At 44.8% G+C, this 17,546-nt stretch overlaps 1 protein-coding gene and 1 non-coding gene across 8 annotated transcripts in view; both read left to right on the top strand.

The window, feature by feature from the left end:
- Positions 1-17,546, top strand: part of PUM1 (pumilio RNA binding family member 1) — a 79,723-nt gene that overhangs the window by 47,398 nt on the left and 14,779 nt on the right. For all 7 annotated transcript variants that reach the window (XM_054086181.1, XM_054086176.1, XM_054086180.1 and 4 more), the window contains exons 10-14: positions 5,263-5,414; positions 8,681-8,819; positions 10,330-10,473; positions 11,392-11,688; positions 13,811-14,047. In XM_054086181.1, coding sequence (XP_053942156.1) covers positions 5,263-5,414; positions 8,681-8,819; positions 10,330-10,473; positions 11,392-11,688; positions 13,811-14,047 — 969 coding nt within the window. The remainder of the gene's footprint in view (positions 1-5,262; positions 5,415-8,680; positions 8,820-10,329; positions 10,474-11,391; positions 11,689-13,810; positions 14,048-17,546) is intronic.
- LOC128854339 (small nucleolar RNA SNORD103/SNORD85) lies at positions 2,940-3,023 on the top strand. Its single transcript, XR_008453377.1, has one exon. It is a non-coding gene; the product is annotated as a small nucleolar RNA SNORD103/SNORD85 (small nucleolar RNA).

Here is a 17,546-nt window from a genome sequence, read left to right as displayed (position 1 = left end):
TTATGCTTTTGAGGTTCTGTAGGTAAAACCATCCCATATCTGCTCATTCTATGAATATGCAGGTTTCCAGATGGCAGGCAACGATAGTGGCTCTTGTCCTCATGTAAGATCTTTCTCCCAAACGTTCATATCCAAGTTTCCAAATTCTTTCCAACTGTCAGAGCCAAAATTGTTGTATCTGGTGACGACAGCTTGGTAAAACCGCTTACCAGACACAGCGAAGAACATGCTGTGTGTTGAACTTCTGCTGCGTATGCCGTGAAGCTCTTGCCTCACCATTGAGGACAAGGGAAGAATTTACTTTCAGAGGAACGTTTTTGTAACCATGCTTTGCTTTCCTTGAGACACTGGGAGAGGAAACTGCCTGCATTTTGAATAAAAACAGCTTAGTTCAGCCTAGTGTGACTTTTAGTGGAACCTGCGTGCAGTTACCATGCTCCACTTAGAACTTCAGTACTTATTGCCAGTCCCTTCAATTGTGGGATGGCTTGTACTGAACCAAACACATAAAACGCTGGTAGTAGGTGAATCCAGCGCTCTGCCAAGCAGGGATGTGGTTTGGTATGTGACTTTCTGGCATGTTCAGCAGCCCTTACGTAACTGCTGCTTAACTGTTAAGCTTTGAGGCCAATATTAGGTCAAGCTCTGCCATGAGATTTCAGCAGCCGTTCCCCAGTTGGATAGCATTTTTAGTGGTTCGTATGGAAGTACGTAAAGAATTAAGATGATACTTTGAAGGTAGGCTTTGAACTGCCTGGCCATTGTGGATTTTGTATGCTGATTGCATAACAACAATGTAAGATTAAGTTTAGGTAGCAGCATGTTGTTGGCAAACAAATGCTTCTGTGATTAAATGGAATAAAGCCAAGAGCAAGAGTGCAAGGATATTTCTAACAGTCCAGGAGTCGATAAACCACAGTGTGATGATGAATGTGTGGCAGTGAATGAATGACCTGAACTCTTCGTGGCAAATACAAGTCGGAAGCTTCAGTCAGGACTTAACAGGGCCAAAGTGCTAGAACAATTCCTGTTACAGTCAGAAGAAGTGCTTTGTGAATGTATGTCACGAAAAAAAGGAATCTTGTTGACCTTTCTGCATCACCTCAGTACTACTAAAGCCAGTGCTCTTTTAGTAATGCACTGAAGTTCAGTGGAGCAAGAGGTCAGCGTCTTGGTTTCATAGAAAGGCCATAGGGAAGCTCTGCCAGATTTCTAGGAAACAGTGAGCGTGTTTCACACAGGTTTTTTTTTCCCCCCTGTTTTTCTCAGCAGTATTGCAGCTGCAGCTGCCTGAATATCTGATGGGGCCTTACAGATTTGAACTAGGAAACAGCATGTCCCAGGATACCTAAAGCATCTGAAAACTTGGCATCAGGGTCTCTACTTCAATAATTTTTAATCTTTATGACTTGCAAGCAAAAAGATAGGACATGTAACGCACTGCAGTGTCCTCGTAGGGTTACACCACTGAGAAATGAGTTACTTCATCCATCTCGTTTGGCTTTGTGCTGTGACAGCTAGAAATGGCGATATAACAAACCTCACTCCTTGTTGGTGTTTGTTTTAAGAAAAGTATCTTTTCTGTCTGGACTTGAGCAGCTTTGAAAGCCACCTCGGTACTGAGTGTAATGCTGAGGGGTGTGGAGCAGTTTAGATATAGTTTGGTATAAAGTCAGGAGGCCTCCCTGATGCAGATAGGAGCATTAAATTGAGAGGATGTAGAGAAGTTTGAGATGGAACAAATTAATTTAAAGCTGTTGGTAGTTTATTGCTCAGTTACTTTTAGAGCAGAGGGAATACTTTTATGTGTTTTATGGCAGAGATAATTTTGTCAATTAAAATTCTGCCATTATGGCAGCATTTTCATGATTGTGAGACTGTCAGCCTGTGATAATGCTCTTTTCTTCCCAACAATAGTAGCATTTTAAAGAACAAATTTGAATGCAGGGGAAAGGGCTTCCCAGACTCAAGAAAAAATCACTTGTGAGTTTAAACCATGGGGAAGATGCTGCAGTCTTTCAAAAGTGCTGTGAAATTGTCTTCTGTCATTTGAGAAAGATGTCACTCAAAACAAGAAATCTTGCCTTTTGTAAGACAAGCTAGGGAATGTTGATTCCCTCTGGGGTGTTGTGTTACAGGTAGAAAAGTGTTCCTGCTCTTTGTAGAGAAGTGGATGCTGGAATAATCTGCATACAGGAAAAGCTCAATGCTGCTAGATTGCAGGTAGAGTCGGGTTGGATGTGGCTGCACGGTGCTTCTCCAGCTGGGGTTGCTCAGGAGCCTCCTTCACTCGGTGTGATCAGTGTTCCATGTGGCTCCAGCTCAGAGCTGGCCGTGGGGGTGGATGCATGCACACAGTCCGAGGCGGTGGGGCTCGGGGAGCACGCGTGGCTGGCTCTTCCCAGCTGCCTCAGGCACGGTGTTGTGCGAGGGTGCCTCTCGTCTTGGATCTGTGCTGGCCCCAGGGTTTGCGTGGGGCTGCACCAGAGCCCTGCAAGCTCAGCTGTTTCTCACCCCCATCCCTGAAAAGTCACCGCTTCATGGTGGTTGCCGTACGGGTGATTGTGAAATGATCCGCTCCCAAGTCGATAGCATGATAGAGCTGCTGTCTGTGTTTTCAGATGAGAGGTTCTTGAGGCTGTTTAACCCCAGTGGTTGCTAAGCCCTCAGCCTTTGCGAGAGGGGGCTGGCTGTTCCTGCAGAGACTGGAGTGTGAAAGCTGAGATTTAAAGCAAAAAATTCCGTTATGAACACACTTACAGGTGGTTTTGCTAATGTTTCTTGAAAGGAATATTTGTGGCTGTCTGTGGCCAGTGTGCGAGACGTAGCAGTGGGAATATTTGATTTCAAAGACACAGGAATGGCTTTAATTTTCTCATGTGCGTGTATCTTTATTAAAGTAAAAGCAGGTGCAATATTTCCTGAAGAAACTCTGTCAGTCTGGCGATGATGACACACTTGCCCTCACTGAGAACATTGTTCAATAATGAGCCTCACCATGCGCTCAAATGAGCTGAGCCAGACTTGCAGCTCTTTTAAGCCCAGCTGCCTGCAAACTTCAAAGACTTTGTCTCTGTTCTTCTTTTAAACACCCAAGGCTTTTGCGGATCTGATGAGCAACCTCTAACTAGGAGAAAAAACCCATCTAGACTATGCTTGCTTGATAATTAGAGCTGAGATTAAAATAACCTGAAGCGACGCCCACGTTTTGCCCAGATAAAGGGGTTTGCCGCAACTTCCCAGTAGCCAAGGGCAAGCGCAGACTGATTGCTGGCATAAAATGGAGCAGTTGCAGCTGTTTTCCTGTTGAGTGCAGAAGCAACCTAGCAGTTCCTGTCTGATCTGTATATAAGCAGGCTTTAATCCATTGCTTGGCTGTGTCCATACCTGCTCAGGTGAAGATGGGTGGTACTGTTGGGATTGATGCGTTTTCTGCAGGTTTTCCACTGCTCGGAAATTTCCAGTTTGGAAGGTAAGGAACAATTGATTGCTACTCCAAGACAAGCCTGAGTGAGACAGAGGAGTCACCTTCTCTGCCTGGCAGCACACAGTAAATCCTGCATGGGTGGATTTTGTGGCAGAGCTTTAGTGTGTGATACAAATCCGACTGCTCAGCGTGTGTTGCTGAAGTGCCCGGCATTGGTCAAGAGGCTGTTCATAGCATTTCCCTCCTGTCTGTGGGGTGGGCATGTGTTAGCAATGCTACAGCCCCCTAAATTTGGGGAAAGTACAGTGGTTAAAAACTATAAGGAGAATAACTATTACACTTTTGAAATAAGAGTTTGATATTTGATGTTAAATTCACATCTTGAAGTGCTGCTGAATCTCTGCAGTCCACAGTATTGGTTGCGGGAGCAGCATCCATCTTGGCCCAGACCTAGACTGATGCACAGTGGTTGTTTTTATGTTGTGCTGTACCTCATTTGAGACAAACATGTTACTGGATTAAAAAAATCCAAAAGAAAAAAGGACTTCCTGGATTCACCCCCTGCCCCTTTTTTTCCCGAGCTTGCACTCTGCAGCTTCTTTGGCATTTCTTTTCTGCTGTCCTCCTTAATTTGAGGGGGAGTATCTTTGAGTCTCTTGTGTCAGGCAGTTTTCTTTTTACACTATTATTTTCCTTGCAGTGCCATACTACAAGACCAAACTACCAGCAATGCTGAAATGGCTTGGTTAGAACTCAAATGCTAGCAGTCTCTTAAAATAGAAGTTATTTTTACTCTACATAAGAACAAGCTTGTGGTTCAAATTCACTAAAACCCTGTTTATTCTCCGGTATCATATCCAACTGTAGCACATTTTCCTTAGGGCTGGCATGCCCTGAGTTACTGCTGCCGTGGCGAAGGAACCCGTGGGATAGGGGAGGTGTTTGAAAAGAGAAGGAAATACTGCTTCTTTTCTGCTGACCTTTCCAAAAGACACAGAACAGACATATTAAAACTATTATTGTACTCACATTCAGGTTATTTGGTGGGTGGGCTCCGCTGATCAGTGCAGGGTAGCGGCTGCTCCCTCCCTGCTAGTGCTGTTCATCAGCTGGAGTTATTTAAGGATATTGACTGCTATTCAGTTATCACCAAATTAATATGCAGTGTCCTGAGACTTGACAAAACACAGAATCTTTTAAAGCTGTGCTTTTTTTTGTGGCTTTCCAAGATGTTATTGTTATTATTAAGCCTCTTAGATGTAGCCAGCGGTTTAAGGAGGAGGGAGTGGGAAGGATACAGGATCACACAGGCTTTTTTAAGGTGGTTTGTGAACGCAGAGTAGGACTGAGTGGCTGGAAAAATAACAGTGTAGACACTTGAGAACTGATGCTATCCGTCTGCAAAGGGTTTTTAAAATGTGATGGAGAGCTAAATGATAGCTGTGAATGTCAGCTGAGATTAGGAGACTTGCATATCTCTGTGCTTTAAACAGGATTTCTTCTCCTCTGGTTAGAGATAAAGTTCTATTCCTTCAATATACAATGAAGGCACAACAATGAAAACATGGGATTTCAACAGGATCGCTGGTACCAGAATTTGACCTCTTCCAGCAAGCTAAAAGCAAGTAAAGATGAAATTTCAAGTCTGACTTCTAAGCTCTTTAAAAATGAAGAATACAAATGCCAGAATCTCTCTGTATTTGCGAAGGATTTAAAGCTGATCACCTTGGAATAGGATTAGTTACACCAGAGGTTATGAGCAGGTATTTCTAGTGCTGCTTTGCTGTGTAACACTTGTCCTGCTGCAGGAGCTGACAGATTCCCTTGTGTTTCAGGCCCAGCCGTTGTCCCTCACCAGTACTATGGAGTTACGCCCTGGGGAGTCTATCCTGCCAGTCTCTTCCAGCAGCAAGCTGCTGCGGCTGCTGCGGCCACCAACTCAGCCAATCAGCAGACCACTCAGCAAACCCAGCAGGGCCAGCAGCAGGTAAGGGCAGGGTGCTGCGATGTCAACTCATTCCCGGGAAGCACTGTGGCTTTGGAGAACCTGGATTTCTTGCAGTGACTGCTACTGAGTCGTAAGTGAGGAAAAGAGCCTCTGGTCTCTCTTAACAAAAGAAGAAACAGCTATGCATTCTGCTCTGCCATGGAGATTGGCACGCATGCGTTTGAGGTGGTGAATTATTGCACATTAATGCTTTGGAAAACAAATAATCCAGTTTGGGAACACTGCTGAGCAGTGCAGTAGTAAACACATGTGATTGGCTTGTAAGTGGAAATCATCTTGCAGTCTGTTTTCGCACCCATCACTGCAGTTTGAAGGCCATGGAGATGATGATAATGTGTATCAAATACTAAATATCAGTAAGGGTGTTCTTATCTTCAAATACTAAATATCAGTAAGGGTGTTCTTATCTTCAGTGTGCTGCCCAATATAGGGTACGTTTTGATGAAGACTAGCTTTAAGAGGGTCAAAGTAACAGCAGAATGAATTGGTTTGGTATCCAGGTGAGAACTTGAAGACAAAAGATGAGTGTGGAAAGAGAACACCAAATTTGCTGTTGTTATAAGGTGAACTGTGCAGCTGTTTTGCTTTAGTCTGCACAACTCCAAACAGAAGTTTGGAGAATTTGATGCTTAAAAGGACAAAATTAATGAAGTTAGTGCAAGTCTTTCATAGATCTGCTGTTATCCCTCTACGCATGCTAGAGATGCGTATTGATACCGGTACCTGGTGTTTAAATGGTGTTTGTTTTTATAAAGAAAAAAAAAAGTGACAAAGTCACACGGGGGCTGATAAGGGGAAATTTTTCCTTATGTATTTTTTAAATGATGTGTTGGATGAGATTGGCACCATCCACCTCTGCTGTCTTAACCTCTTGGCAGTGACAGCATGTTGGGTTATATTGCCTGTGCTTTTTCTTCCATGGAAAATTATTCTGCTTCTTTGTGATGAATCACTGTAACTTCTTGTTCGGGTGTGTTTTCTATTCCTGGAATTTAATTAAGTTAATTCTCCTAACTTCAGTTAGATAACATAAGCAATTTAAAGGTCTGATATTTAATCGTAGTTGTACCTCTGGTGCAGGCAACACAATTGTGACCGTAGTAACTGCTGGAGCAGAAGGTGGAAGCTGAGATCAGTACAGAATTAACAGGGAAAAATAGTTTTCTCCCTTTACTGTAATGAAAAGCCATCCTAAATGCTTTATGAAGATGTACGGAATGCGTGGTCTTAGCTTGCTGTTTAAATCAGCATTTAAACCCTCCCAGACTTGCAGACTAAGTGGATGTTCGCTAAAGCCATGTAATTAAGTTAAATGCTCGAAGGATGAGAGGTGTCCCACGATCCTTGTTTTGGTTCTTGTTCCTTTGGTAGTGTGGTTTGATGTGCTCCGTTTCTCCCCTCAGACCTCAGCAGGGCCTGTAGTTCGAGTGTCCAGAAGCAGGCTCGTGCTTCTGTTACCTATCCGGCTCTCTGGCACAGCCCCATCCAGTTTGTCCAGTGCTTGGTTAAGTGCTCGTCCTCACCTGGCATTGGCTCTGTACAGTTTTGTCAGCTGCCATCCCATGGTACTTCCTGCTTGGAAACAAAATTGGTTCGTTATCCTATCACGAAGTGAGGCGGCTCCTTTCTCATAGTAACGTCAACCCTTCCTTCCTGATCCTCCTGCGTTTCAGATGGTGATTACAGAAGATAACATTTGGCGGCTGAATGTATTTGCTTCTGCTTTGAAAACTAAAGCAAAACTCTGTGTTTGGTGATATGATAAGGTCTTTTCAGATAGAAAAGCAGCGGTGTTTCACACCAACAATTCAGGACCAGTGATGAGGAGGAGAACACGTTGCTCCTGAAGAGTTAAATCTCAAACTTCCCCCCATGGCAGCAGTGGGGTGAACAGCCCCCTGCACAAACCTGTGCGAGAGTGAAGTGGCATTCAGAGCGGCTTAAAGCCATTTCTGCTCTGGCATTTGACCTGGGAGCCTTTCCCCATGAGGAAGGTGTGTTCTGGGAGAGCTTCTGCAAAGGCTGAGGCTGTAAAAATAACAAATATCAATCATCAGTAGCCTTTTTAATATTTTTATTACTTTTATAGCTGGGAAGCAGGCAGGAGGGGGGATCACTAGGATTATTTTTAATGCAAACCTTCCATAAGCGGATGCAACGTATATTTTTGTAGATGAAATTTGTCGAAGAAATGCTGAGGTGAATGTTTTGGAAAGCTAGAGTGATGATTATGGACAGTTGATTTGTGATGCCTATGACATCTTAATAGCGTATTTATAAAAACCACCACCGTTTTGCTTCCTGCCTCCTGTCATCCATCGCGTGCGTTCCACACAGCGTCCTTGCACTGCGTGTGCTTACCAAGCAGGTGTGACTTGTGGGACTCTCTAGGCCGAAGAGTTCACGTTCTGGCTTAGACAGTGATAGCAGGCGCTGGGATGCACATCTAAACCAGTTCCTTTCAGGATCCTCTTCTCATCTCTCAGTCCACAGTCATTTTTTCCTTTCAGTAACTCCACCGGGTGACACATGCGATGTTACTTTTCACACCAAGCATGGCGTGTACCAAAGGATGGCTTTTTAATAAGCTGACCTCACTGGTGGGTGCAGGCTCTTCATCACTGCTTTGAGTAGAAGGCTTTTGCAACCACAGCCTGTGGCAGGTAATGACAGGAAAGGTCAGTCTGCCATCATCCCTTCTGAGGGCACCATGTGCTTAAACCACAAGAGCTCCGTCTGAAAGACGGTGTCTGATCTTTGGTCATTATTCCCAGTGAGTAAGCATCCTGTCACTGGGTCGCTGTTTTCCATGGGGGCTGGCAGCTTGGAGGGAACCCATGTCATCTTGTGTCATCAGCCCCCAGTTCCACAGTCAGACTTGTTAAGGTTTCTGCTCAAGTGGGCTTTCAGTGGAGCTTTTGTGGCAGAGACCAGATGTTATCTGGGATGGAGCAGACAGAGGATGAGTATTGAATGGCTCAGATGATGAAGCGCTTCCGAATGATGCTCGGTAAGCCTGCGAGGGGATGTGTTCTTTAAATTGGGTCTCCTGCATTTACCCATGGTTGCAGCGTGAAGGCTCGTGGTGGTGACAGCAGAGTCCAGAGGAAAGGGAAGGGTTTTTCACACACTGGTGGTATAAGAACTGAACTGGATTGCTGCTGATGCTCCTGCAAGTGTTTGGTGATTGCGGCTTGCTCCCGGGTCCCGGCATAAACAGCTCAGTGTTCCTCTGTCTTCTCCAGGTTCTACGCGGAGGAGCCAGTCAGCGTCCTTTGACCCCGAATCAGAACCAGCAGGGACAGCAGACGGATCCGCTGGTGGCTGCTGCAGCCGTCAATTCTGCCCTTGCCTTTGGACAAGGTCTGGCAGCGGGGATGCCAGGTAGGGGTTCCGAGGGAGCTGTGGCTTCTCCAGTGCCTAGGGAGAGCCAAGATACATCTTTTTTCTCTGCGTGGTGTCGCATTTGCCTGGTGTTCAGAGTTTTGGTTTTATTGTTTCTAATCTGTGGGTATGCAAGGCAATTTAGAGAGGCTGTTAGATGGGAACCCAACTACCTGTGCAGCATGTAAGTTAAATCAGGGTTTAGGTCCTAGTGTCACAGCTGAAAACAATTGTTACCAGCTGTATTGCTGAACAGGTAGATTAGTTCCTTTGTCTACTCAAAAGAATTGATGGCTCCTGTTGCAAGTTGATATCAGACGTCCCTGTGGCTCATCCTGGCTTATGTGATCTTAGTTTTAAAGCCTCAGAGATCTCTGTCCCCTTCATTAGCCTTGTCTCTCCGTCCCTGCCAGGTGCTTGACTTTAGCAGGATAGGGACTCGCCCTTCATGATTTCTTCAAGAAAAGAAAAGGAATAAAAGAAGCAGGATTTTATTCCAATTTATGATTCTGCAGGAATGGAGCCACTGTGTGAATTCCAACTCTGATCCATGAGCCTGCATGGTACAAATGCTTTTGACATTCAATTATACAAAATATTATTGTAAAGGCAAAGGGCACATGTAAGTATTTTTTTGAATAGTGTGCAAGTCTGTCCTGCTGGTCACATGTGAGAGAACAGGATTATTTCAGCCTCAAGTCTCCTCACTGGAAGCGTCACGTGGTTGGTACATGGGGCTCTTATATGGTTTAAGAAGGATGTCACTGTGTTAAGTTACAAAGTGAACTGTAATGCCCATGTTTCCAAGCGATCTGCAGATTTCCTTAGACCTGCATTATCGGGGTTGTATTTACAGGGCCAATATTCACTGAGAGCGTTCTCTCACCTTGGAGGATCACTCCGCTTTCTCCTGAAAGTTTTATTTAACTGTAGAACTATCTAGTGAACTGCCTGAGTAGCTATAGTGCTGCAAGTCTCTTGCTTTGTGTACCACCAGCATGTTCGATTTAAGAGGTTTTATTTCTATACATTAAAGAATGCTTTGTGATATATTCTTCAGATATATGTAACTTTCACTTCCACATCTTGTGTGCCTGTGTGTACACACTGAGCAGCTCCAACACCCAGTTGGAAGTGTAGTTTGTTCACATGTATGAAAAGTCCCAGCACATGTCTTACTTATAATGGAGAAGAAAGTGGTTTTTTTATGTTAAGATAATTTCTTTTGCCACTATAATTGAATTTACACTGAGAATCATGCGTGTATATTAGGTTTTGGGAGGAAAAAGCTTTCTCTGCATGAAGGTCTCACCGGTGTAAAGTTGTAAGCTGTTAAAACAGCTATTTTTCTTTATTTCTTCAGGGGAATCAGAGTTGTTGTTGCTTTTTCTTTTTCCATTCAGATTTTCCTTTACAAACTGTATTGCACTGTACTCATCTGAAGATGATTGTTTCCCCCCCGTTGCATTGCTTGTTCCCTTACCTGTGTGCCTGTAACCTGCCCCTCCAGGTTACCCGGTGCTCGCTCCTGCTGCCTACTACGACCAAACGGGCGCTCTTGTGGTGAACGCAGGGGCCAGGAATGGCCTGGGGGCCCCCGTCCGCCTGGTGGCTCCTGCTCCCGTCATCATCAGCTCCTCTGCGGCACAAGCAGGTGAGTCCCAGCCCCGTCCCAGCGCAGGGTGGACCTGAACCCCTTTGGGCTCTGCAGGCGATGATGACACCCTTGCCCTCACTGAGATCCATTGTGAGGATTGTTGTTGAGAACATCCTCTGTGCGCACTGTGGGCTGAGCCTTGAGAGCAGCCTCGGAGAGGCAGAGTCACATAAACGCTGTTATTTTTCCAAGTTTCATGACAGTTATTTAAATTTGTCTGCTGGCATCTAGTTTCCCACGTAATAAAAGGTTTTGGCCTGTGTAGAACTCCCAAATGATCACCTTGCATAAATTGTTACGTGCCTGGCCTTTGCCATGAGTGGTTTTGGGTTTTATTAGGGTTCTTTGGGAGTTCAAGGCTTTAAAAGGTTTTTTCCAGCCAGTACCCGGGCGTGTTAGCAATTTTTGCCAGTGTTAGTAACGGATTATGAAACGGGCCTTTTAATTGTTTCCTTGTAGCTCTTGTTTATTTTGCTTTTTCTTTTGCTTTGGAACTGGCTGAAAAACAAAAGCACTCGGGTCTGATGTTCTTAGCACTGCGGGATCACATTTGGTGCGGACAATTTTGCTTATTTGAAAACTTGTTTCTTAATTGGCTTTTGCTGGATGGATTTGAGTCTTGTTTGGATCTTGGGAGAAAGGGAGTGTTTCTGTATATTTGATCTCTGTAGCTGTAATAACACGAGCAGCAGCAATAATGAGGCATTGGTAGTGTTTGTGGCTCTGCACAAGACTTGAGTTCAGGTATAAAGTAAAGAGACTTTATGAAGAGTTTGATGCGAAAGGGAGATTTTCATCTTGAGAGGAAAGAAAAATCTATAATAAATACGAGAACCTGCTAAGTTTTAACTTTTGAAGCTCACTATGAAACTGGATATTTTTTTCAGCCTGTGCTCTTAATTACTTTCTCTCCAGCGGTTGCAGCGGCTGCAGCTTCGGCCAACGGTGCTGCGGGTGGCCTGGCAGGAACGACAAACGGACCATTCCGCCCTCTGGGAACTCAGCAGCCCCAACCCCAGCCCCAGCAGCAGCCCACCAACAACCTGGCCTCCAGCTCCTTTTACGGCAACAACTCTCTCAGCAGCAATTCCCAGAGCAGCTCCCTCTTTTCTCAGGGCTCTGCCCAGCCTGCCAATACTTCCCTGGGATTTGGAAGCAGCAGCTCTCTCGGTGCCACGCTGGGGTCTGCGCTGGGAGGATTTGGGACAGCAGGTAAGAGGAGCAGCTTCTTCATGGTGGAAAAGGAAGAGGAGTGGATAGATCCAGGTGCAGGTGGTGAGCTGCTGGAGTGGCACGGGGGCACTGAGCTGCTCAGCCTCTTCATCCCTCTGAGCTTAAATGGGAATTTTCCTTTAGAGGCTGCTTTGGCTTTCAAAATGGTCAGCGCTTGCTGTGAACTTCTTATTGTAGATGATGTATTAGAAGTACCAAAGTAATGGATTTGTTTGTTATACACATTATCATCCATCTCTCTGTTGCTAAAGTTTTTAATCGGCTCTGAATTTCCTTGGCTTTCACTGCGTGTGTTTGGTGGAGACACTGGATGGACAGAATTCGGCTCCAGACTGGAATCCATCCCTGTGTTAACTCTTACCTCAGAATGATGGCTAAGTAACATCTTGCAAATTTCAAAAAAGCTGATCTGAGGTGATTTCTGTGCTTTATTCTGGGAATTGTTTCTCATACACCAAAAAATGTCACTTTACTGTGGTTGCAGGAGATGTTACGTGGTTTGATTTGTTCATTAGTCAGCTGGAGACAGATTGTTTCAGACTAAAACCAAACCAGAAAGGTGTCTGTGGGTTGATTTTTTTTTTTTTTTTTCCCTTAGGTTTGTTTTTTTTGAAGTAGAACCATTGTTTTAATTACTGCTTAGTCTCAGAGGTAGTAATTATGTCCTGAACTTTCCTGCTTTCATCACTGTGAAGGGCAAGTTCAAACGTGCCTTTTGAATCCGTTCCCTCAGAAAAGCCCGAGGGATGTGCTGTCACTGACTGCAATGAATCGCAGTCTTAAGTAAAAGTCATCCTAAATGTTTTTCTTAAACCCAGCCTGAGAATTTGAACCATCTTGAATTTGGGTATACACAGCATTCAGTTCTTTCCCTTTGGTTTATTTAACTAATGGAATTCAATTACTCGTTTGCTCAATGCCAAGGCGCACAAATGTGCGTTCTTTCGATCAATGAATAAAAGCGCGAGGCTGCTGCATCTAGAACCTGTGTGCAGTCATGAAAAATGATTAGTCCATTACAGTTAACAGTTTCACTATTTATTAAGCAAGATTTTAATGCAAAATTGATTTTTTTTTTCCCCCCTCAAGTTGACAGTGCATTTAAAGAATTTGTGTTTGACCATCAAGACAGCTCTTCAAAAAACCATTGGGTTTCTGCATTCAGTTGAATTCTGATTTCCATCTCAATAAAGCTTGGAGCAAACAGGAGCTGTTTTCTCAGATAATGAAAGGGGAGCATAAGAATTTTGAGTAAATGTACACGGAGCTGTGCTTGCTCTTAAGTAAACATGAATAGATAAAATCTCCTGTTGGATTTGTCTTAGCTCTAATGGCCAAAGAATAAATATGAGTCAATGCTTGTAGGGCAATTTGATATCTTCTATTAAATGAAGTGATATGCTTAGGGGAAAAGGGCTTTGAAGTAAACAAACTGCTTTCTGGAGGTTCAGAAGCGAAGCATTCAGTGTTTGTATCCAAAAGCCAGCACTTTCACTATCTTCCTCTTTGTCACTTCCTTCAGGTATATTTTTTTATCTTTCTGATGTTTCTGCTTGTAGAGTTTTGGAGCTGTTATTTCTTTGTATTCTTTTAGTATAAAAGCTACAGAACTATCAATGCAAAGACAAGATCCAAGCTGAGTTTTTGAATTAAGGATTTCTGCATTATTTACAATGTGGATCAGTGAATGTATTTTATTTGGGCACATGCAGCACCCTTAGGAAAACACCAGCTTGGTGCAATGAATTATAGAATCACAGAATGGTCTGGGTCAGAAGGGACCTTAAAGCCCATCCAGTTGCACCCCCTGCCATGGATCAGGGGCGCCAAGCCCCATCCAACCTGGCCTTGAACACCTCCAGGGATGGGGCAGCCACCACTGCTCTGGGCAACCTGGACCAGGGCCTCCCCACCCTCACAGCAGAACATTTCTTCCTAAGATCTTATCTCAATCTCTTTCAGCTGAAAACCTTTCCTCTTTGTCCTATCCCTGCACTCCGTGGTGAAGAGAAGTTGTTAAGTTGTTCTGGCTCTCCATCTATCTGGTTGTCTGGGGCAGCTTGTTGACATCACGCATTTTTACTCTCTCCCCTTATTCCAGTTGCTAACTCCAACACGGGCAGTGGCTCCCGCCGAGACTCCCTTACAGGGAGCAGTGACCTGTACAAGAGGACATCTAGCAGTTTGACACCTATAGGACACAGTTTTTATAATGGCCTTGGGTTTTCCTCCTCTCCTGGACCTGTGGGAATGCCTCTGCCCAGCCAAGGACCTGGCCACTCTCAGACTCCACCGCCTTCCTTATCTTCACATGGATCATCTTCAAGCTTAAACCTGGGTAAGAGGCACAGTGCGGCTGTCCCCGCGCTGCAGGCGCTGCTCTGCTCTGCCGTGGTGCGGGGCTCTGAGTGCCACACTGCTGGATAGGTGGGGCGCCTGCTGCCTACTTGCTGCTCTCATCCCTGTGTCAGGGCCCTTCCTTCTGCAAGTGAAACACTGAAGCAGGAGTTGTAGCCCCTATGTTGTGTGTTTGTCTCGCACCACAGTTCAGCTGTGAAACGGGAAGATTTCTGTGTTGCCTCCTTGTTCCCTCATCTCTCCATTATGGATAACATTTCCAGGCATTTGAGAAACAAGCCGTTGCTCTTGCACAGAGCTCGATAACAGGACCAATTGTTTGTTATCCTTGAATACAATAGATATGTAAGGCTGATCCTTAACCTTGTGAGATGTTTTAAGATGCCAGTGAAGCTTTCAGTAATAAATTAATGAGTTCAGAATACAGTTTCTTCATTTAACCGAAACATGCAGTGTTGTCTGGAGGAGTATTTAGTTTTTAACTGAGGATTTGGGTAGTCTTTTGAGACTTTCCCATCAGTGTGGCCTCATTGAAAGCACATTAGCGCATGGGAGAGGCTTCCTTGATTTTGGTAGGGTACATGACTTTATGTAAGCTACATCTTCTGGAAGAGGTTCCAGTTGGCCCAGACCTCTTGTGTACAATAAAATAAATCTTTAAAATAGATATAGCAAGTAGTGAAGCAGCGCTCATCTGAATTTCCTAAAGAGCTTATTTCCAGGCCTCGTTAATAAACAAGATGGGTTTTGTTGCATCTGCACCAGATAATTCAGTACTTGCTCAAGAAATCACTCTGCTTTCGTTCTGCCCCTTATCTGTGTGGATTTAACAAAACCATTGGTTATCAGAGCAGTTTTCCATGCATATTCACACTCATCCAATACTGCATTTATTGTGTTTATTACATGCAGGTGTGATAAATTCGGTGCTGGCTAAAGGTGAGCATGGAATAATAATAAATATGATTTTTTGTGATCAGGTTTAGATTTACCATCTTTTTGTTCAGAGCTTCAGTAGAACCAGAAGGGTTTTTTAGCTTTATTTATGCAGCCGTAGAGTCCTTATGCTGCAAGCTAAACAGCTACAATTAATGCTGAAGAGTAACCATATTCCAGATCTGGCACTAGAAAGTCTGGTGCCCCTGCAGGCAAACAAAAGAATGAGTCTTAAAAACTGGATCAGTGAAAGGTTGATCTGTTTGCAAACAAACCCTGGTGAGAAAGTGGAGGTACCATTCACATCACCGGTCTGCGCCCCTGTGCAGTGAACACCGGCCTTCCTGGCTTGACTGAACATTTCTCTGCTTGTAGCCTGGTTTGCTCTGTGGCGGACTTCATGCTTGGTAACGCTGCAAGAGATTTCATATATAGCTTGACATTTGTGTGTTTTTCACCTTGAAATCTGTTAAAGGTCATTTTGTTGTGTTAAGTTTCTCTTTCACTTGTAATGGAAGACATCGTTAAATGTAGTTGTAGTTCCCTTTGGTTGTAGAATAAGATCTAATGCTATAACACCAGGACGGGAATTGTTTTTCCTTTATACAAAGCTTGAGGCTGACGCCTGTTTTGTTTGAGAGTAATACCAGAAGCAGTTTGTGACGGAGAGTATGAGGAGTATTTCTAAATATCTAAAAATGAAAGGAGAGATGGGAACACCCAAATGTTGTTTGCAAAACAGGAAATTGGAACAGTCGCATTTAGAAATGTGTGTGATGTAGGGGGAGACAGCCGGAGGGAATTAATTCCCAATACCTTTGGTTTCAGGATTAGTCAATGACGTAAGAAGTTGGCATCAAATCTGACCTGCAGTCAGCAAGTCTAGGGTAAAGTGCAGTGTAAGCCATGGGTTTGACTTTGTCACTTCTCAAGCCGTTTGTTGGGTCGGTGGTGTGTGTAAAGCTTCAGCTTCTGCTCTTCTGGCTTTCTGAAAGCTCATAGCTGTGAAAAATAGTGTGTATTTATCAAGCTAGGCTTTTCTGGTGGTGTAAAGTGACCTTGTGGAATGTCTGGGCAATCGCAAATACCTGAAATAACCGTTCTGCTGGTTCTTAGGAGAAGAACGACTGGAGGAGGGAGACTGAGCTAAATACATCCTGTAAACTTAGAGGTGTGTGCCACGTACACAACTGTGCAGAGCTAGGGTAGAGCGTGGGTAAATAAACACACACTCTGGGTGCTAAAGCAGCAGGACTCCTCTTTTTCCCCATTATAGAATTATAAATCACTAAATTTAACATGGAGGATGGGTGTGAGGAAGCTTGTACTCATGTGCAGGAATTGTATTGATGAGAGGTTATTTGGGAAAGCTGGCTGGGGAGTGGATAACCCGGTAGCTGTGAGTGCTGGGGGGACCGCAGGGCTGCGTCAGCCTGGGCAGCTGGTGGCACCCCGGCATGGGGCAGTGGCACAATAGGGTGTCCAAGAGTTGAATCTAGCCCTTCCCAGCCCCCGGGGCCCAGAGCTGGGCACGCACTGCCAAGTGCCCCCGCTCTGAGCCCTCTGGAAGGGAGAACGGTGGGGATGTCTTCTATGCCTGTTTTCTCACAGAGCCATCTTTTCATTTTCCTTTCTTTCCCATTGTTCTGGTATTTCTCACACCAGGAACTCCCGCGTTGCAGAGCGTACAAAGTGCCCTGGAAGCTCGCTTAAGAAGTGCTTTGTTTTCAGACAGCAGCCTTTGTGTTTCTTCCCCTGTGTTTTCCCTTTGACTCATTCTTTCATTGCCCTTTCCTTTCCCTGAAATCAGGAATTCTTCCAGGTTAACGTCTGTCTCCAGTGCCCCAGCAAGCACTGAGAAGCTGAGTTACTGTTTCAAAACAGGAGATGCTCAGTTGTTACCGCCACAGCAGGACTCTTAAGTAACACATCTGCCTTGGAGTACCCAGGACAGAGCCTGTGCACTTTGTCCTCCTGGATGCAGATTTTTCCTGACATATCCCAGACACTGTGAAGAAAATACTGTTGATAAGTTCAGAGCCACAGCAGAGCTGTCCCTTCTCTGCAACCTCTGTGTGCTGTGTCCAGCACTGCTTTGCTGTTGTTATGAGGATGCCGAGTGCTTTGCTTTGGGCGGCATGGTGTTAGTGTGATAGGATGTCTCCATACAGTTTGCAGACCCCCTTTTGAAGTTTGCTGTGGCTGAGGATGCAGGAGAAACTCAGTGCCAGGAGCCCTGTCCCTGCTTCTGGGTTTTTGCCCCTTTATTCTACCCTAGTGTCCGTAAGCGCTTCAGGAGCTTCCAGTCTCCCTGCACGGCTCCTGAACATTGTAGTTATGAGTAAGATCCCACTGCCGTGTGGGATCAGGCAAAGTCAGTGTGTTCCCAGCCACAAGTTGGCATAAAAGAGCCTGAGGTGCTCCAAGGCTTCTGGCCGTTGATGGGCTTGCTTGGTTTAGGAAACCTATCCCTGACACGGTCTCTTAATTCCCAATGTGATGTTGAACATCATGGGGAGACCTGCAGTCAGCATCTCCGTTGT

Source organism: Cuculus canorus, chromosome 22, assembly GCF_017976375.1.
Source record: "Cuculus canorus isolate bCucCan1 chromosome 22, bCucCan1.pri, whole genome shotgun sequence".
In the NCBI taxonomy this organism is placed as follows: Eukaryota; Metazoa; Chordata; class Aves; order Cuculiformes; family Cuculidae; genus Cuculus; species Cuculus canorus.
Note: the sequence above shows the minus strand (reverse complement) of the source record. Positions and strands in the feature narration are given on the sequence as shown.